We start from the raw sequence: 22,073 nt of genomic DNA, 5'->3' as shown, positions 1-22,073 counted from the left end.
GGCAGAGGGAGGAAGACACACTGTGCCAGGTCTGTGGGACAGGATGGAGTCGAGCATTCAAGCACTCATTCACTGACTCATTCATTCATTCAACAAATGATTATTTATGGAGTGTCGTCTCCCTGCCAGGCATCATGCTGGATGCTGGGAATGAATACCATCCGCATCCGTAAGAAGCTTCAGGCTTTGTGCATCTTGGAAACTCAACTCCTCTTCTATGCTTAGGCCATCACGGATGCTGCTTCAGAGCTTTGACACTGCTGGGATGGGTCAGGTCTGAATCCTTGCTGCCCACTCTGACTTCCAGGCTGTTCTTACCTCCAGTTCCTCCATTTTCCCTTTTGGCATGAGTAGCCTTGCCATTTACCTCTACCAGGTTAAATCCAACCAGGACCCATCTTCCTTAACAAGTACCCCTGACCCACCCAGCTGCACAGAGCTCCCTCCCCTTACCACCGATTCCCATGGGGTCCCAGTCTTCCAGAAGCTGGTAGCCAAGGGCGGGGCTCTTCCGTGTCCCCCATGATGCCCTGTGTAGCACTAAGCACTTGTGGATGCTGTGAGCCCTGACCCAGAAAGTGCCTACAGATCAGCATCTGCTCTGAACGAGTCCCTTGGCCTCTCCCTGCAGTGGGCTCATGTAGGCTCAGTTCAGAGACTCTGGGAGACTTGTGGGGTCCCCTCTCCAATTGAGCACTCCAGACTGACCTCTCACAGTGGCAGGGAGAGGAGAGGAAGGGGCTGAAATGTAGGATGGGTGTTTTCAGGGGTCAATCTCAAGGTGTTTGAATGTACGCGATTATTGATTTTGAAAGTTCTGTGCTCAAAAGGCTTTTTTTAGCCTCTCCAGTATTTTGCCTGAAATGGTGGATAATCAGGTGCCTCCAAGTGGTGCCATAAAAGCTGCAGAGGTAATGTCAAAGAGAAAGACTAGCATGTTTGTGATGAACATGTGTTCCCTCCCCACTTTTTTTGTTTGGTACACGGGCCTCTCACTGTTGTGGCCTCTCCCGTTGCGGAACACAGGCTCCGGACGCACAGGCTCAGCGGCCATGGCTCACGGGCCCAGCCGCTCTGCGGCATGTGGGATCTTCCCGGACCGGGGCACGAACCCGCGTCCCCCGCATCGGCAGGCGGACTCTCAACCACTGCACCACCAGGGAAGCCCTGTTTTCCCCTTTTATTGAGCTACAGCAGAGGAGAAGGAAGGTGCCTGGGTAGCAGCTTACCAGCAAAGAGCATCCTCCCCGTGAGCATCTCTGCCAGGATGCAGCCAGCGGCCCACATGTCAATGGCTTTGGTGTAGTTGTTAGGGCAGAGGAGCAGGCGCGGTGAGCGGTACCATTTCGTTACCAACCCTTCTGACAGGTAACCCTGGAAGACAAAATCCCGGCTTCCAGTAATCAGTCGTTTGTAGACACCCCTCCCCTCACATGCCTCTCCTCCTTTCCCTTCCCAGGGAGACAGGACCCCTTTCACTCTCCATCCTTTCCCATTGATCGTCTGGTTAGAGGGGTTCAGGCAGCTTTGTAGGGCTCAGAGCCTTTGGTAGGGGAATCTTATGAGGCCCTGGAGTTCTAGTCTGTAGAAAGGGGTCCAGGATGACACTATTTAAGAAGCAATGCTTTCCCACCCCATCTTGATGTAACGACGCATAGCACTCTACCCTCACCTAGTAAGAAGATGGAAAAATAGGAGCCATACTTGAGTTTGTTATCACCATCAACTGAGTAACAGTGAGACAGTGGAATTTGATTTATTCAGTGGCTGAATGTCAGAAAGAGCTGTAAAATTTAAATCAAGCCAGTTGCTTTGGTGCAGATGATTAAATTAATTCTGCCGTGATGCCAGACGCCAAGCCCCTGCTGGGAATGGATGAGGCCAGCTTCATAATGGGTGCGGGTGAAGGGCTTTTGGAAGCAGCCCTGAAAGGCAGAGTGGACACAGCTTTGGTTGGCCCAGAGGATTCTGGGAGTTCTACAGAGTGTCTTTTGGGGGATAGATGTTCTAGCTGATTTCAGCCACTGCTCAATGTGCGGTCTGGAGTGGAATCCCTCACTACGGGATATAGTGACAGCATAGGTGCTTTAGCACAGATAGGGAAATACAGCCAGGCAATTCGGAGCTTGTTCTCTATGTAATTCACAAAGCTGGCCCAACAGTGGAATCTGGGAAATGTCTGTTGAATTATGTGGAACGGTCTCTCTAAAGTGAAAAAGCAGACCTATTTGGTGGTCAAGGTCAGATAATTAGCACCAGGGGGATCCAATGAGAAATTCTAGGGATGGTTTTGTTATTTGCTGTTGTAGTTTCCAATTTAGCATCTAATTTTCCTTTTTGCTGATGTAAAAAGTATCACAGACCTAGGTTAAAAACATGAAACGTTAGGAAGCCCAAGTACCCAGGAGCTTTTGATCAATTAATCTGAAATCTCGTCACTTGTTGAGCAAAGATTTATTATGTTTTAAACCTGAGAGCCCTGAGTTACAGCAGTTTTCTCTCCTCTGTGGCACATATTTCTTTAGAGCAGGTCCTCAGACTGGTGGAAGGAAGGAAGAAAAGACTAAGCTATACCCATTCCCCAGCCTCGATGCTCCAAAATGAGCTCCTTATAATTTTTAAAATATGCCCCCTTTCTCTGTCCTTTGGGCCTTTGCATGTGTACTTTCCAGGGATGGGTGTCCTCACACCCACTGTCCTTCCTGGCTAACTCACACTCAGGCCTGCTTCCTCTCAGAAACTTCCCAACTCCCTGGGATGAGGTTGAATGCCCCTTCCCAGGAGCTCCATGATCCCTGTCTTGTTACTGTTTCTTTACTTCTCTGCAGTTCCACCTTCACCCACCCCACCCCCAGGACCACTAGACTATTCACCCCTCATGGGCAGAGGCTGTATCTTGTTTCACAGCCATTTCTGCATTGCCTACTTCCAAGTCTGCCTCCTAGGAAATGTCCAATGATCACGGATGGATGGATGAGTAAGGAACGTCTCACATGGTCTGAGCCCCTTCAAAATGGGGCACCTTCTGGAGGAACCACTGATCCTCTTCTTTAACAGACCTGATTTTATGGAGAGATCCAGTACCCACTTTCAACGGTGGATGAGGAGTTTAGAAAAGTTGACAGCTTTTGCCTTATGCCTTGCCTTCTTCCAGAAAAGACTGGCAGGTGTAAGTAATTTTTTTTTAAAGTCAGGTTTATTGCAGTATAATTTATAAACAGTAAAATTCACTCTTTTTAGGGCACAGTTCTATGAGTTTTGACAAAGCGTAGAATCATGTAACCACCATCACAATCAAGAGACATACAATTCCATCAGCTCACACAATTCCCTCGTGCCCCCTTCTGGTCACCCCTGAGCCCCAGTTCCCTAGAAACCACTGTTTTCCATCCCTTTAGTTTTGCTTGTGCAGAACATCATATAAATGGAATCACAGCGTGTGGCCTTTTGAGTCTGAATTCTCCCCCTTAGCATAATGCATCTGGACTCATCCACATTGCTGTATGAAGAGTAATCTGTTAGGAGTTTAAGTTTGATTCTGAAAAGGAAAGAGACAAGCCAGACTGCAGAAGCTCACATCTGGGTGGGTGGCTTATAAATAAAGAATGGTCCAATTTTATTTTCCAGTCAGAGGGTGAGAGTGTCAGAGGAAGACTAAAGCAGAGTACCCAGAGGGGAGGTGACTTTACTCTGATATGTAAATGAGCAATCTTTTATGGGACGGAATTCCCTATAATTAACCCCTGCCTATCTGCAGAGTCTGGAGCTGAAGTGGGACACAGGGAGCTTCCTTCTAAAACACCTGCCCTGAAAGTAAAAGATGTTTGCATGGGCAAGGCTGCCCCAGGGCCAGAATTATGGGCAAGGCCATGATAACTGCTGAGAAAGTTCACCCCTGGCTCTTCCTTACTTTTGAATGAAAACCAAGAACCTGCCAGATTTTTGTCAACTACTAGCTGCTTCCCTCAAGTTACTTGTCCCTCAAGTCAGGGGATTTACTGATATGTTTCAGAAGCCACAGGACAGAGGAGAATTTGGGAAGGTGCAGGTGGCTTTTCTGCCAGGCTCTGGAGCAAGGGGAGCCCTGGGGAAGGGGGGGATGGGAACAGAGGGGAGCCTCCATTCCTGGGTCTGTGGGGCAGACACGGGGAGGGGCTGGAGGTCTTGCCCTCAGCTGAGATGAGCCCTGGTTGCCTGAGTGGGAGAGGCACTGGGGCCCACCGTACACTACTGGTGATCTGAATTCGACAGAGGAGTTTTAGTTGAGTGGATGTGGCAAAAGTCAGAATTTTCTAGAATAAAAAAAAAATCTTTAAAGGTACCCAGGAGTGGAGACTCAATTTTATCAGAAGGGCCCATAAATCCATAAGTGTACTGGCTCAACAGAAATCTTTAAATGGCTTTCCTGCCGGAGCCTGCAGGGTGAAGATAGTTTCAGCTCCATTTGGATGTAGAGGAAGCTGTCTTCAGTGATCAGACATGGTCTCTCCTGGGGCTCGCCCATCGGTAGGCTGATCAGTGGGTGGGACAGTGGGCACAGGCAGGGCGTGTTGTCTCATCACCACGCTGGGGAGACGGGAAGTGGACACTCCTCGGGTTGCCCCCTGAGTGTAAGAGGCAAGACCAGAATCACCCTTTCCCTAGTGTCCCATTCCTCCTGCCACCCTGTCCCTTGGTGTTTCTGGTGAGAAGGCAACTCTGGAGGCACCACTGGGAGGGGTGGACACGGTTTCCTGTCTAGACCCCACCATGGGGCCTTTGGGCTTCTTCAGCTATTACTCCAACCAACCCATTGTGCTGGAGTCATGTCCAGCCAGTGAGAGGCTTTGACTTTGAAAGCCTTAAAGGTGTTTGGAAATAATCTGGTAGCAGCTGCCCCAGGAGGAGAGTAATTAGGGACCCCAACAGATCCAGAGGGAGGGTAGAATTAAAGCTGAGCATTCTCTTTGCTGAAGGAGCAAGGAAACCACACTCAGTCCCAGCTGCCTGCCAAGGAATTCAGAACAGCCTCCATCGAACTCACCCCAGAAGGGTGGGCACCCATCCGCTGCTCTGGCGAGCCTGTATTGGGTGGCTTTCAGCTCTGCTCAGCTTGCCTTCTCTGTGCCTCCACCGGCCCAAGCCTGATCTCTTGGGTCTGGGAGTCAGAAGGCTGGAGGAGAAGGCTTGATCCCATAAACTTTCCACTGCACCCTTTAATGCACCCACTGGCATCTCACAGAGGTAGGGAAAATTTAACTAGGGACAACACTCTCCCAAGAATAAAAGCCCTGGGTATGGGAAGATGCCAAGTTAGTGTCTCCCCACAACTAGGGCACCTGCCGGCTGCTGGTGGGGACCCTGACACCCAAGGAGATGGGAGGAACCCTCAAGTGAACCGGTAGGATGTGGGGGGACTGAAGGGGGAGGAGAAGTGGAGGCCAGACAGTATTGGCACCCGTGAGGCTGGGGAGATCAGGAGAGGCAGGCAGGAGGGACCCTCATGGAAGAGCGGGAGAGGGATGGAGGGTGATCTCCTGGCCCACTCGGGCTGGGGAGCCTGCTGAGCTCCCAGGCCGATACCCCCCCTCCAAAGCCCCCTCCAGGCTGCATGGGTCCTGGGGGCATAGGAAGGAGGCCGAGGGGCAAACAGGAGAGGCAGGTGGGAGGGTCCCTCCCAGAGGAGGAGCAGGAGAGGAGAGGAGGGCGTTTGCCCCGCCCACTCGAGTCCAGGAAGCCTGCTGTGCTCCCAGGTGAGGTCCCCTGACCTCTGAGACCAGCAGTGGGGGGCACACCTGGGCCCCTTCTGTTCCTTGAGCCTAAACCCCACCCCACAGCCCCCAGGGCCTTTTCCAGCCCTATGGGTCTTGAGCATAGGCCCCACCCACCACCAAACCTCACGCTTGCATAGACCTCGCCCTCCACAGCCAAGGCCTCCCCCCGCCTTTTTTTCTTTCTTTCTTTTTTTTTTTTTCCTTTTTCCTCCTCCTCTTTCTTACTATTGTGGTACTGATGTACCTTCTGGTTGTTGATTCATCTATATTTTTATCTTTATATTCTTTCTAATATATCTGTTAGTTTCCTAGTCTAATTTTATTTTTTTACTGTGTTATTGTTCTCTCTCTCTCTCTTTTTTTTTTTTTGCCACCCCACATGGATTGTGGGATCTTGGTTCATGAGCCGGGGGTCGGACCAAAGCTCCTGTGGTGGGAGCTCCGAGTCCAAACCACTGGACTAACAGAGAACCTCAGACCCCAGGGAACATTCATCAGACAGAGGTCTCACAGAGGTCCTCATCTCAGCACAAAGACCCAGCTCTACCCAACAGCCTACAAACTCCAGTGTTGGAAGCCTCAGGCCAAACAACCAGTAAGACAGGAACACAATCCCACATTAAAAAAAAAAAAAGAGAGACAGCAAAAAGTATGTCACAGATGAAGGAGCAAGGTAAAAACCTACAAGACCAAATAAATGAAGAGGAAATAGGCAACCTACCTGAAAAAGAATTCAGAGTAATGATAGTAAAGATGATCCAGAGTCTCGGAAATAGAATGGAGGCATGGATTGAGAAAATACAAGAAATGTTTAACAAGATCTAGAAGAACTAAAGAACAAACAGATGAACAACACAATAACTGAAATGAAAAATACACTAGGAGGAATCAATAATAGAATAACTGAGGCAGTACAATGAATAAGTGAGCTGGAAGACAAAATGGTGGAAATAACTGTCAAGGAACAGATTAAAGAAGAAATAATGAAAAGAATTGAAGACAATCTCAGAGACCTCTGGGACAACACTGAACACACCAACATTCGAATTATAGGAGTCCCAGAAGAAGAAGAGAAAAAGAAAGAGTCTGAGAAAATATTTGAAGAGATTATAGTTGAAAACTTCCCTGACATGGGAAAGGAAATAGTCACCCAAGTCCAGGAAGCACAGAGAGTCCTAAACAGGATAAACCCTAGGAAAAAGACACCAAGACACATATTAATCAAGCTAACAAAAATTAAATTCAAAGAGAAATTATTAAAAGCAGCAAGGGAAAAAAAAAAAACAACATACAAAGGTATTCCCATAAGGTTATCAGCTGATTTTTCAGCAGAAACTCTTTAGGCCAGAAGGGAGTGGCAGGATAAACTTAAAGTGATGAAAGAGAAAAACGTACAACCAAGATTACCCTACCCAGCAAGGATCTCTTTCAGATTCAATGGAGAAATCAAAAGCTTTTCAGACAAGCAAAAGCTAAGAGAATTCAGTACCACCAAACCAGCTTTACAACAAATGCTAAAGAAACTTCTCTAGGTTGGAAACACAAGAGAAGAAACCCAAAACAATTAAGAAAATGGTAATAGGAACATACATATCAATAATAACCTTGAATGTAAATGGATTATATGCCCCAACCAAAAGACACAGACTGGCTGAATAGATACAAAAACAAGACCCGTATATACACTGTCTACAAGAGACACTTCAGACCTACGGACACATACAGACTGAAAGTGAAGCTATGGAAAAAGATATTCCATGCAACTGGAAATCAAAAGAAAGCTGGAGTAGCAATACTCATATCAGATAAAATAGACTTTAAAATAAAGACTGTTATAAGAGATAAGGAGGGACACTACATAATAATCCAAGGAACAATCCAAGAAGAAGATATAACAATTATAAATGTTTATGCACTCAACATAGGAGCACCTTAATACATAAGGAAAATGCTAACAACCATGAAAGGAGAAATTGACAGTAACACAATAATAGTAGGGGACTTTAATACCCCACTTAAACCCATGGACAGACAATTGAAACAGAAAATAAATAAGGAAACACAAGCTTTAAATGACAAAATAGACCAGATAGATCTAATTGATATTTATAGAGTATTCCACCCCAAAGTGGCAGAATACACTTTCTTCTCAAGTGCACATAGAACATTCTCCAGGATAAATCACATCTTGGGTCACAAATCAAGCCTCAGAAAATTTAAGAAAATTGAAGTCATATCAAGCACCTTGTCTGACCACAATACTATGAGACTGGAAATCAGTTACAGGAAAAAAACTATAAAAAACACAAATACATGGAGGCTAAACAGTGTGCTACTAAATAACCAACAGATCACTGAAGAAATCAAAGATGTAATTAGAAAAAACATAGAAACAAATGACAATGAAAACACGACAATCCAAAACCTATGGGATGCAGCAAAAGCAGTTGTAAGAGGGAAGTTTATAGCAATACAATCTCACCTCAAGAAACAAGATAAATCTCAAATAAACAATCTAACCCTACACTTAAAACAACTAGAGAAAGAAGAGCAAAGAAAACCCAAAGTCAGTAGAAGGAAAGAAATCATAAAGGTCAGAGCAGAAGTAAAAGAAATAGAAAAGAAGAAAACAGTAGCAAAGATTAGTAAAACTAAAAGCTGGTTCTTTGAGAAGATAAACAAAATTGATAAACCCTTAGCCAGACTCATCAAGAAAAAAAGGGAGAGGACGCAAATCAATAGAATTAGAAATGAAAAAGGGGAAATGACAACTGACACTGCAGAAATACAAAGGATTATAAGAGACTACTGCAAACAACTGTGTGGCAATAAAATGGACAACCATGAAGAAATGGACAAATTCTTGAAAGGCACAATTTTACAAGACTGAACCAGGAAGAATTTGAAAATATAAACAGACCTATCACAAGTAATGAAATTGAAACCATAATTAAAAATCTTCCAACAAACAAAAGTCCAGGACCAGGTGGTTTCACAGGCGAATTCTATCAAACGTTTAGAGGAGAGCTAACACTGATACTTTTCAAACTCCTCCAAAAAGTTGCAGAGGGAGAAATACTCCCAAATTCATTCTATGAAGCCACCATCACCCTGATACCAAAACCAGAAAAAGATATCACAAAAAATGAAAATTATAGACCAATATCACTGATGAACATAGATGCAAAACTCCTGAACAAAATACTAGCAAACAGAATCCAACAACACATTAAACAGATCATACACCATGATCAAGTGGGATTTATCCCAGGGATGCAAGGATTCTTCAATATACACAAATCAATCAATGTGATACACCACATTAACAAATTAAGGAATAAAAACCATATGATCACCTCAATAGATGCAGAAAAGGCTTTTGACAAAATTCAACACCAATTTATGATAAAAAAAACTCTCCAGAAAATGAGCATAGAGGGAACCTATGCCACATATGACAAACACACAGCAAGCATCATACTCAATGGTGAAAAACTGAAAACATTTCCACTAAGATCAGGAACAAGACAAGGATGTCCACTATCACCACTCTTATTCAACATAGTTTTGGAAGTCCTAGCCATGGCAATCAGAGAAGAAAAAGAAGTAAAAGGAATCCAAATTGGAAAAGAAGAATTAAAACTTTCACTGTTTGCAGACGACATGATACTATACATAGAGAATCCTAAAGATGCCACCAGAAAACTACTAGAGCTAATCAATGAATTTGGTAAGGTTACAGGATACAAAATTAATGCACAGAAATCTCTGGCACTCCTATACAGCAACAATGAAAAATCAGAGAAATTAAGGAAACACTTCCATTTACCACTGCAGCAAAAAGAAAAAAATACCTAGGAATAAACTTGTCTAAGGAGGTGAAAGACTTGAACTCAGAAAACTATAAAACACTGATGAAAGAAATCAAAGATGACATAAACAGATGGAGAAATATACCATGTTCTTGGATTTGAAGAATCAATATTGTGAAAATGACTATACTACCCAAAGCAATCTACAGATTCAATGCAATCCCTATCAAACTACCAATGGCATTCTTCACAGAATTAAAACAAAAATTTTTACAATTCATATGGAAACACAAAAGACCCCAAATAGCCAAAGCAATCTTAAGAAAGAAAAACGGAGTTGGAGGAATCGGGTTCCCCAACTTCAAACTATACCACAAAGCTACAGTAATCAAGACAGTATGGCACAGAAACAGAAATATAGATCAATGGTACAGGATAGAATGCCTAGAGATAAACCCACGCACATACAAGCACCTAATTTACAACAAAGGAGGCAAGAACATACAATGGAGAAAAGACAGCCTCTTCAATAAGTGGTGCTGGGAAAACTGGACAGCTACATGTAAAAGAATGAAATTAGAACACTCCCTAACACCATACACAAAAATAAACTCCAAATGGATTAAAGACTTAAATGTAAGACCAGATACTATAAAACTCTTAGAGGAAAAACACTCTGACATAAACCACAGCAAGATCTTTTTTGACCCACCTCCTAGAGTAATGGAAATAAAACCAAAAATAAACAAATGGGAATTAATTAAACTTAAAAGCTTTTGCACAGCAAAGGAAACCATAAACAAGACCAAAAAACAACCCTCAGAATGGGAGAAAATATTTTCAAATGAAACAACAGACAAAGGGTTAATCTTCAAAATATACAAACAGCTCATGGAGCTCTATATAAAAAAAAAACCCAATCCAGTTAAAAAATGTCTATATAGACATTTCACCAAGGAAGACATACGGATGACCAAGAGGCACATGAAAAGATGCTCAACATCACTGTTAGAGAAATGCAAATCAAAACTACAATGAGGTGTCACCTCATGGCGGTCAGAATGGCCATTATCAAAATATCTAGAAACAATAAATGCTGGAAAGGGTATGGTGAAAAGGGAACCCTCCTGCACTGTTAGTGGGAATGTAAATTGATACAACCACAGTATGGAATTTCCTTAAAAAACTAAAAATAGGACTACCATATGACCCAGCAATCCCACTACTGGACATATACCCTGAGAAAACCATAATTTAAAAAGAGTCATGTACCACAATGTTCATTGCAGCTCTATTTACAATAGCCAGGACATGGAAGCAACCTAAGTGTCCATCAACAGATGAATGGATAAAGAAGATGTGGCACATATATACAATGGAATATGACTCAGCCATAAAAAGAAAGAAAACTGAGTTATCTATAGCGAGGTGGATGGACCTAGAATCTGTCATACAGAGTGAAGTAAGTCAGAAAGAGAAAAACGAATACCGTATGCTAACACATATATATGGAATCTAAAAAAACAAAAAAAAAATGGTACTGATGAACCTAGTTGCAGTGCAGGAGTAAAGATGTAGACATAGAGAATGTACTTGAGGACACGGGGTGGGAGGGGGAAGCTGGGGTGAAGTGAGAGAGTGTTATGGACATATATACACTACCAGATGTAAAATAGGTAGCTAGTGGGAAGCAGCCACATAGCACAGGGAGATCAGCTCGGTGCTTTGTGACCACCTAGAAGGGTGGGATAGGGAGGGTGGGAGGGAGATGCAAGAGGGAAGGGATATGGGGACATGTGTATGCATATGGCTGATTCACTTTGTTGTACAACAGAAACTAACAGTAATGTGAAGCAATCATACTCCAATAAAGCTCTATTAAAAGAACAAAGAATAAGAGTGCAGTCAGCCGTAGCTCTGTGTGTGCGTTGGGGTGGGGGGATGGCAGGGCAGGCAGGAAGGGTTGCTGCTTCATTCGTATGGAATGGCTGTTGAGGGCTGCCCCTGCTTCCAGGTCAGGATGGAGCGGGGCTCTGACAGTCTCACCTTGCCGACCAGAAGTCTGTGGCATGTGTCCTGGGGAGTCCAACATGTGTCATCCATGTGCGGCAGAAATGAAATGACTAAGATCATCCCTGGCTTCAAAGAGCATGTAATGTGGTTAAATAGATGAAACGTTCAATAGGAAAAGACGATCGGAAGGACCAGGAGAGGATCTCGGCCAATATTTATGTAAGACTTGCTCTGTGCTGGGCGCTGTGTTAGCATTTTACCTGAATTTATTCAACAATCCCTCCATCAGATTCTAGATGCAGGCTCTCTACACAACTTGTCCAGGTTCACATGGCTGGGAAGTGGTCCAGGGCATCCAGCTGCAGAGCCCATACCCTAGCCTGTATGCTGCTGGACCTCCACCACCTCGCATACTAAATAGAGTTGATGGTAGGCAGCAAGGCAGAGGTGTGCTCAGAGCACAGAGGGGTGGTATTTTGTCCTGAGGTGGGTCAGAGAAGGCTTCATGAGAAGAGGTTGGTTTCAGTTGGTCTTGATGGTTGGGGACATCTTGGATAGCTGTGCTGGGGAACATCTGAGGGGGTGGTGGCCGGGGGGAGCCAGTGTGAGTAAAGGTTGGGGGTCCGGCGAGACCTAGAATGTGCTCAGAGGACAGACATCTGGACGTGTGGACAAATGGGACATGGGGAAGGGGCTGAGGAGACTGACCTTCGTTCTGAAGGTCAGTGGTCCCCAAGGACCTCCTGTATGAGAATCAGGGGAAATGCTTGTGAGATGTGCAGACTGGCCAAAGCTGCTTAGGGTCCTCCAATCTCCATCTCATATGAGCTCCCAAGGGAACACTTATGCCCCTCCTACTTTGAGAACCCCAGTAAGGACGCAGGGAGCTGTGGAGGGACGCCGAGTGGGGAGGAAGGGATGGTGGGTAGGATGGGGCTTTCAGCATAGGCTGTGGAAAGCCCTGGGCAGGCCTGTGCCTGTGATTGGGCTCCTGCTGATTCTGACTAGTGGGAGGGCCATTTTTGGAGCACTCGTGGCAGTTGCAGGCTCAGCACACTTGTCACTGGAAGCTGGAGAGGCTTGCAAGCTGGGCTGGCAGCAAAGATGCTGCTCTCCAGATAGCAGGGGGTCAACAGTCTCAGAAAGGCTTCGGGAAGGCCCCTGGGTACCACACTTCCTTGAAAGCGGGTAGGAATGCACACATGGACTCCTGTCTGATCTAGAAGAAACTAGGTCAAGGGAGAAAGGAATCAGGCTATGGAGAAGTAAAAACTTTGAGCTTTAGGGGGCGAATGGCCGCGGTTGCACGATTGCTGTGATTTTGTGGAGGTGCAAGTTCCCAGAAGAGCTCCTGATGGATGTGCTGTGGAAACCAAAGGAACATCACATAAGGAATGGGAAAGACAGGGCACGCTGAGCCTGGAGAACATTGTGGGGGGCATGAAAGCTGCTTCTAGACACATGCAAGGCTGTCATTCGGACCAGGAGCTAAGCTTGCTCTCTGAGGCTCTTGGGACAGACATGCGCCAAAGCATAAGGCAGAAATCCATGCAATACGCTGATAATAGCTAACGTTTATTGAGCTTCTCGAACTGCTCTCATGCTTCATATGGATTAACTCATTTCATCCTTGCAACACCCCATGAGGTAGGGACTCTCATTATAGTCATTTGACAAGGAGGCATCTGAGGCACAGAGAGGGTAAGCAACCTATCCACAGTCACACAGGCTGTAAGTGGCACAGCTGGGATTCAACCCCAGGTTGTGCTGATGTAGCACCTTTGATGTGAATATGCAGCTCTACTGCCTTTCAAGTAAAGAGAGCCCTCGAAAGCCACCGGGCTGTCCAAGGGTGGCTGGGCTCCTGACAGGCAGAGGCAGGCAAGCACAGAATGGGCAAGCTTGTGGGAGATGTGCCAGCACCACCCTCCAGAGCGCAGCTCCTCAGACCTTGGCATGCACTCGAATTCTTGGGAATCCGGGCTGAATACATGTAGATTCCATTTCGTCAGCCCAACAAGGTGATGCCGATGCTGCAGGTCAGGGAACTGAACTTGGACAAGCAAAGCCCTGGATGATCTTTAATATCCTGCCCTGCCTGAGGGATTTATGACTTGCCTTGCTCACAGGCCAGGCAGATTTCTCTAACTGAGCAGCAGACTGACCTGTAATAGGGGCTAATTCTTTGTGTTACAGACACTCATCAGAAGATCATTTAGAAAAACAACACCCTCCCAGAGGCCCAGTTTAGGAAGAAATATATGGCCTCCCTCTCCACAGCCTCCTTCCTCTGAAGGTATAATTCTTATTTGTGCCAATATCCATGTCATGTACGTTAGAAGCCTTTTAAAAAAGAAATAACATCACAGCGGAATCACCTTTCTTATTGATGACTCTAAACTCAGTCTATTAAGCACATTTCCATGAATATATGCAGCAGGGAATCTCTCAGGCTGAGGGAAGGAGCACACAATCCTAAAAGCCCATCATTACAACACAATGATTGGTAAGTCACCTGGTACATTCTGTTTGTGCAGCTAAAAAACACACGGTGAAGAAACAGTATTGTTCAATCAGCTGCACTGAGTTTTCATGAACTTCTAAGATGCCCTTAAATGCTGATCTGCTGCCTTCCTTTCTCAGGGCTGCTCCTTCCCCACTCCATGCTGTGGGGAATCCTGTCCAATGAAATTCATCTCTTCCCCAGTTTCCATGGAAATCAACCAAAAGCCCAGTTAAGTTCCTATAGGCCTGCAGCCCCCATGTGGTCCCTTCGTTTTACATTAAAAGCAATTATAATAGAATTGCTTTAAAAAACAACTTATTTTTAATCGTGGTAAAAAGCACATAAAATTCACCATCTTAACTGTTTTTAGGTGTACAATTCAGTAGTATTAAGTACATGTTGTGCAACCATCACCACCACGTGCAAAACTGAGTAAACAGTAGCTTACCGTACTCCTCCCCCCAAAGCCCCTGGCGACCACCACTCTGCTTTCTGGCTCTATGAATTTGACTACTCATCTAAGTGGGATTATATAGTATCTATCCTTTTGCGACTGGCTTCTTTCACTCAGCATACTGTACTTCTCCTTACTTTTAAACAGCAGGAAAGTGGAAGCAATGGAGTTGGGCTTCTTTTTAAAAAACACTTTCTTGAAATGTTGTTGTCTTCTAATTCAACTAGAGCTCACCATCACAGATAAAAGCTTTGGACATTATCTCCTGGGGTCCAAGTCATCAACTCTGAATTCTCTTACAGTTCAAAGACATGATCAAATGTTTTGTTTGTTCGGTGATTGCGGGGATCGCCAGCTCTAATCGCACCGTCCTCGCTAGGACCAGGACTGGGCTGGTTAGAGAGCTGGGTGGAGGGAAGGCTTGGTGTGGCTGCTTCAGCCTCAGTTTCCCCATCTGCTTGTGCTGCTGGCCTCGAAGCTTCCCTCTGTGGGGCACTAGAGTCCTAGGATTTGCATCACAGTCACTAGCAACCTCTAAGTGAGGGACCCTGCTGGGCCAAAGTGATTAAATTTTAATGAGCCGGTCTGTGAGCAAATGGCTCCTTTTAGGAAGATACATTAACCACCAGGCCATAATTAGACATTTGTCTCGCTGACTTTCAAGGGGAAATCTGGCAGCACACTGGAGCAGCAGCTCTCAAACCTGATACACATTAGAAGCACCTGGGGAACTTAAGAAAAATCCCAACTCTCAGGCCACCCACCATGCTGATTACATCAGAATCTCTGTGGGAGGCCCCAGGCATCAGTCATTTCAAAAACTCCCCAGATGACCCCAATGTGCAGCCCTATTTGAGAACCGGTATCCTAGGGATCCTTCGCCCATCAGCTATGGAAAGGTAAGCAGTATTTTCACAGTCCCCCAATTAGTGCAGCCTTGTATTTCTGGCTCCACTCAAGACGAGATGATTCCTTGAGTAGCCACAGTGGTCTCCAGACATCTGACCCACAGGAAGTAAAAACTTACTGGAAAATAACCAATAATAACAACAGCTGCTATTTATTGAGAACTTAGGATATGCTCGGCACTGTGCCCAGTGCTGCTTTATTATCAATGCACTTAATCAAAGCGACCCTATGAAAAAAGTATAGAGAGATGAAAAACTTGACCAAGTCCAAATTAGATACTAGCTGGCAGCACTGAGAATCCACACTGGCAGTGAACAAAACAAAGTCCCTTGTAGTCATGGAGCATACATTTTGGTAGGAAAGACAGCTGAACAAATGGATGTATAATATGTCTGGTGGAGAGACTGTGAAGAATAAAAAATAAAGCAGGGTAAGGAGATACAGTGATGGATTGAGTGGGTGGCCCAGGAAGGCCTCTACGACAAGGGGACATGTGAGCAGAGAACAGAGTGAATCAAAAGGGGCGACCATGTCGGGGGAAGAATATCGGAGAAGTTGGTCTCTGAGCCCCAAGGCCTCCCCTTCACTCCCCCACTCCTGTCCCCAAATGGGGGCATCTCTCTCATCTTCCCCTCTCACCTAGCAAGCCCTCCTCTCAGTCCCTGATTAATCCCCACGTGTAAATAAATGAGAACAGGTTAGAAGTGGGAGGGAACTAATATGTGTTGAGCCCCCATTATGCACAAGGGATTGTGTCAGCATTAGCTCAGCTGACCTCCTGATAACCCTGTAAGGTAAGTATTTATTTTTTCATTTTCTCTGTGGGGAAATTCTTGCAGGCCCCTCTCCTCTGCCTGGCTTAGCTGGTAAGCCTTTGTGATCCTGGCACCTTTCATCTCCAGATCACCGCTCCATAGGAGGGGAGGCCCTGAAGGCAGGGACCGGCTGTTTTGTCTATGCCTTGCAGGGTAGACGCTCACTTTAAATGCGGTGAATGAATTGGATAAAAATCTAAGCCAAAGGAATGATTGATATGCCCGTGGTGGAATTTCAGAGACTGACCACCAGTCAAGAGGAGATTGTTTTGAAGTTTGTTTGTTTTTTTTGAATTTTATTTTATTTTTTTATACAGCAGGTTCTTATTAGTTATCCATTTTATACATATTACTGTATATATGTCAATCCCAATCGCCCATTTCATCACACCACCACCACCTCTCCCCCATCACTTTCCCCCCTTGGTGACCATACGTCTGTTCTCTACAGCTGTGTCTCAATTTCTGCCCTGCTAACTGGTTCATCTCTACCATTTTTCTAGGTTCCACATATATGCATTAATATACAATATTTGTTTTTCTCTTTCTGACTTACTTCACTCTGTATGACAGTCTCTAGATCCATCCACGTCTCTACAAATGACTCAATTTCGTTCCTTTTTATGGCTGAATAATATTTCATTGTATATATGTACCACATCTTCTTTATCCATTCATCTGTTGATGGGCATTTAGGTTGCTTCCATGTCCTGGCTATTGTAAATAGTGCTGTAATGAACACTGGGGTGCATGTGTCTTTTGGAATTATGGTTTTCTCTGGGTATATGCCCAGTAATGGGATTGCTGGGTCATATGGTAGCTCTATTTTTAGTTTTTTAAGGAACCTCCATACTGTTCTCCATAGTGGCTATATCAATTTACATTTCCAACAACAGTGCAAGAGGGTTCCTTTTACTCCACACCCTCTCTAGCATTTGTTGTTTGTAGATTTTCTGATGATGCCCATTCTAACTGGTGTGAGGTGATACCTCACTGTAGTTTTGATTTGCATTTCTCTATAATTAGTCATGTTGAGCAGCTATTCATGTGCTTCTTGGCCATCTGTACGTCTTCTTTGGAGAAATGTCTATTTAGGTCTTCTGCCCATTTTTGGATTGGTTTTTTTTGTGTGTGTGTGGTATGCGGGCCTCTCACTGTTGTGGCCTCTCCAGTAACGGAGCACAGGCTCCGGACACGCAGGCTCAGTGGCCGTGGCTCACGGGCCTAGCCACTCCGCGGCACGTGGGATCTTCCCGGACCGGGGCATGAACCCGTGTCCCCTGCATCAGCAGGCAGACTCTTAACCACTGCACCACCAGGGAAGCCCGGGTTGTTTGTTTTTTTAATATTGAGCTGCATGAGCTATTTATGTATTTTGGAGATTAATCCTTTGTCCGTTGATTAGTTTGCAAATATTTTCTCCCACTCTAAGTGTTGTCTTTTCATCTTGTTTATAGTTTCCTTTGCTGTGAAAAAGCTTTTAAGTTTCATTAGGTCCCATTTGTTTTTATTTCCATTACTCTAGGAGGTGGACCAAAAAAGATCTTGCTGTGATTTATGTCAAAGAATGTTCTTCCTATGTTTTCCTCTAAGAGTTTTATAGAGCCCGGTCTTACATTTAGGTCTCTAATGCATGTTGAGTTTATTTTTGTGCATGGTGTTAGGGAGTGTTCTAATTTCATTCTTTTACATGTAGCTATCCAGTCTTCCCAGCACCACTTATTGAAAAGACTGTCTTTTCTCCATTGTATATCCTTGCCTCCTTTGTCATAGATTAGTTGACCATAGGTGCATGAGTTTATCTCTGGGCTTTCTACCTTGTTGCATTGATTTATATTTGTTTTTTGTGCCAGTACCATATTGTCTTGATTACTGTAGCTTTGTAGTATAGTCTGAAGTCAGGGAGTCTGATTCCTCCAGCTCCGTTTTTTTCCCTCAAGACTGCTTTGGCTATTCGGGGTCTTTTGTGTCTCCATACAAATTTTAAGATATTTTTTATTCTAGTTCTGTAAAAAATGCCATTGGTAATTTGATAAGGATTGCATTGAATCTGTAGATTGCTTTGGGTAGTATGGTCATTTTCACAATATTGATTCTTCCAATCCAAGAACATGGCATATCTGTCCATCTGTTCATATCATCTTTAATTTCTTTCATCGGTGTCTTATAGTTTTCTGCATACAGGTCTTTTGTCACCCCAGGTAGGTTTATTCCTGGGTATTTTATTCTTTTTGTTGCAATGGTAAATGTGAGTGTTTCCTTAATTTCTCTTTCAGATTTTTCATCATTAATGGATAGGAATGCAAGAGATTTCTGTGCATTAATTTTGTATCCTGCTACTTTACCAATTCATTGATTAGCTCTAGTAGTTTTCTGGTGGCATCTTTAGGATTCTCTATGTATAGTATCATGTCATCTGCAAACAGTGACAGTTTTACTTCTTCTTTTCCAATTTGGATTCCTTTTATTTCTTTTTCTTCTCTGAGTGCCATGGTTAGGACTTCCAAAACTGTGTTGAATAATAGTGGTGATAGTGGACATCCTTGTCTTGTTCCTCATCTTAGAGGAAATGCTTTCAGTTTTTCACCACTGAGAATGATGTTTGCTGTGGGTTTGTATTATATGGCCTTTATTATGTTGAGGTATGTTCCCTCTATGCCCACTTTCTGGAGAGTTTTTTTTTTTATCATAAATGGGTGTTGAATTTTGTCAAAAGATTTTTCTGCATCTATTGAGATGATCATATGGTTTTTCTTCTTCAATTTGTTAATATGGTTGATCACATTGATTGATTTGCATATATTGAAGAATCCTTGCATCCCTGGGATAAATCCCACTTGATCATGGTGTATGATCCTTTTAATGTGTTGTTGGATTCTGTTTGCTAGTACTTTGTTGAGGATTTTTGCATGTATATTCCTCAGTGATATTGGTCTGTAATTTTCTTTTTTTGTAGTATCTTTGTCTGGTTTTGGTATCAGGGTGATGGTGGCCTCATAGAATGAGTTTGGGAGTGTTCCTCCCTCTGCAACTTTTTGGAAGATTTTGAGAAGGATAGGTGTTAGCTCTTCTCTAAACGTTTCAGAGAATTCACCTGTGAAGCCATCTGGTCCTGGACTTTTGTTTGTTGGAAGATTTTTAATCACAATTTCAATTTCATTGCTTGTGATTAGTCTGTTCATATTTTCTATTTCTTCCTGGTTCAGTCTTGGAAGGTTATACCTTTCTAAGAATTTGTCCATTTCTTCCAGGTTGTCCATTTTATTGGCATAGAGTTGTTTGTAGTAGTCTCTTAGGGTGCTTTGTATTTCTCCGGTGTCTGTTGCAACTTCTCCTCTTTCATTTCTAATTTTATTGATTTGAGTCCTCTCCCTATTTTTCCTTGATGAGTCTGGCTAATGGTTTATCAATTTTGTTTATCTTCTCAAAGAACCAACTTTTAGTTTTATTGATCTTTGCTATTGTCGTCTTTGTTTCTATTTCATTTATTTCTCCTCTGATTTTTATGATTTATTTCCTTCTACCAACTTTGGGTTTTGTTTGTTTTTCTTTCTCTCATTCCTTTAGTGTAAGGTTAGATTTTTTAATTTGAGATGTTTGTTGTTTCTTGAGGTAGGATTGTATTGGTATAAACTTCCCTCTTAAAACTGCTTTTGCTGCATCCCATAGGTTTTCAATCATCGTGTTTTCATTGTCATTTGTCTCTAGGTATTTTTTGATTTCCCCTTTTATTTCTTCAGTGATCTCTTGGTTATTTAGTAACATATTGTTTAGGCTCCATGTGTTTGTGTTTTTTATGTTTTTTTCCCCTGTAATTGATTTCTAATCTCATAGTGTTGTGGTCAGAAAAGATGCTTGATATGATTTCAATTTTCTTAAATTTACTGAGGCTTGATTTGTGACCCATGATGTGATCTGTCCTGGGGAATGTTCCATGTGCACTTGAGAAGAAAGTGTAATTTGCTGTTTTTGGATGGAATGTCCTATAAATATGAATTAAATCTGTCTGGTCTATTGTGTCATTTAAAGCTTCTGTTTCTTTATTTATTTTCATTTTGGATGATCTGTCCATTGGTGTAAGTGAGGTGTTAAAGTCCCCCACTATTGTTGTGTTACTGTCGATTTCCTCTTTTAGAACTGTTAGCAGTTGCCTTATGTATTGAGGTGCTCCTATGTTGGGTGCATACATATTTATAATTGTTATATCTTCTTCTTGGATTGATCCCTTGATCATTATGTAGTATCCTTCCTTGTCTCTTGTAACATGCTTTCTTTTAAAGTCTATTTTATCTGATATGAGTATTGCTACTCCAGCTTTGTTTTGATTTCCAATTGCATGGAATATCTTTTTCTATCCCCTCACTTTCAGTCTGTATGTGTCTCTAGGTCTGAAGTGGGTCTCTTGTAGACAGCATATATATGGGTCTTGTTTTTGTATCCATTCAGCCAATCTGTGTCTTTTGGTGGGAGCATTTAGTCCATTTACATTGAAGGTAATTATCGATATGTATGTTCCTATTCCCATTTTCTTAATTGTTGTGGGTTTGTTTTTGTAGGCCTTTTTCTTCTCTTGTGTTTACCACTTAGAGAAGTTCCTTTAGCATTTCTTATAGAACTGGTTTGGTGGTGCTGAATTCTCTTAGCTTTTGCTTGTCTGTAAAGCTTTTGATTTCTCCATCGAATCTGAATGAGATCCTTGCTGGGTAGGGTAATCTTGGTTGTAGGTTCTTCCCTTTCATCACTTTAAGTATATCATGCCACTCTCTTCTGGCTTGTAGAGTTTCTGCTGAGAAATCAGCTGTTAACCTTATGGGAGTTCCCTTGTATGTTATTTGTCATTTTTCCCTTGTTGCTTTCAATAATTTTTCTTTGTTTTTAATTTTTTCCAGTTTGATTACTATGTGTCTTGGTGTGTGTCTCCTTGAGTTTATCCTGTATGGGGCTCTCTGTGCTTCCTGGACTTGGGTGGCTATTTCCTTTCCCACGTTAGGGAAGTTTTCGCCTATAATCTCTTCAAATATTTTCTCGGGTCCTTTCTCTCTCTCTTCTCCTTCTGGGACCACTATAATGCGAATGTTGTTGCATTTAATGTTGTCCCAGAGGTCTCTTAGGCCATCTTCATTTCTTTTCATTCTTTTTTCTTTATTCTGTTCCACAGCAGTAAATTCCACCATTCTGTCTTCCAGGTCACTTATCCGTTCTTCTGCCTCAGTTATTCTGCTATTGATTCCTTCTAGTGTATTTTTCACTTCAGTTATTGTATTGTTCATCTCTGTTTGTTTGCTCTTTAATTCTTCTAGGTATTTGTTAAACATTTGTTTCATCTTCTCAGTCTTTTCCTCCATTCTTTTTCCGAGGTCCTGGGTCATCTTCACTATCATTATTCTGAATTCTTTTTCTGGAAGGTTGCCTATCTCCACTTCATTTAGTTGTTTATCTGGGGTTTTATCTTGTTCTTTCAGCTGGTACATAGCTCTCTGCCTTTTCATCTTGTCTATCTTTCTGTGAATGTGGTTTTTGTTCCACAGGCTGCAGGATTGTAGTTCTTCTTGTTTCTCTGTTTTGAAGTTTGTTGACCATGTTCGAATCGCAGGACAAAGGCAGCTGCCATGTTCAAGTCCAGCACCCTGAAATCTAGGGGCTCCCTCCATTGTGAGGTGTGGCTGTGGATTTCTGTTTGACCTGACCTTGATGCTGGTAGCTGGGCCCTTGGCACTGTTATTCTTGCCTGGGGCCAAGATGGAGTTCAGACTCAGGACTTTAGTGCATTCCTTCTAATTCACTCTCAAAAAGAAAGGGAATATTCATCCC

General features: G+C 43.3%; 1 protein-coding gene across 1 annotated transcript in view; it reads right to left on the bottom strand.

Annotated features, from left to right (window-relative positions):
• Positions 1 to 22,073, bottom strand: part of MAPK4 (mitogen-activated protein kinase 4) — a gene marked incomplete at its 3' end in the record, with an annotated part of 74,338 nt that overhangs the window by 9,204 nt on the left and 43,061 nt on the right. Inside the window, exon 2 of the mRNA XM_079717305.1 lies at positions 1,230 to 1,374. Coding sequence (XP_079573431.1) covers positions 1,230 to 1,374 — 145 coding nt within the window. The remainder of the gene's footprint in view (positions 1 to 1,229; positions 1,375 to 22,073) is intronic.

The sequence above is a fragment of the Hyperoodon ampullatus genome, assembly GCF_949752795.1.
Source record: "Hyperoodon ampullatus genome assembly, chromosome: 13".
Lineage (NCBI taxonomy): Eukaryota > Metazoa > Chordata > Mammalia > Artiodactyla > Ziphiidae > Hyperoodon > Hyperoodon ampullatus.
This window is presented reverse-complemented; position numbering and strand designations above follow the sequence as displayed.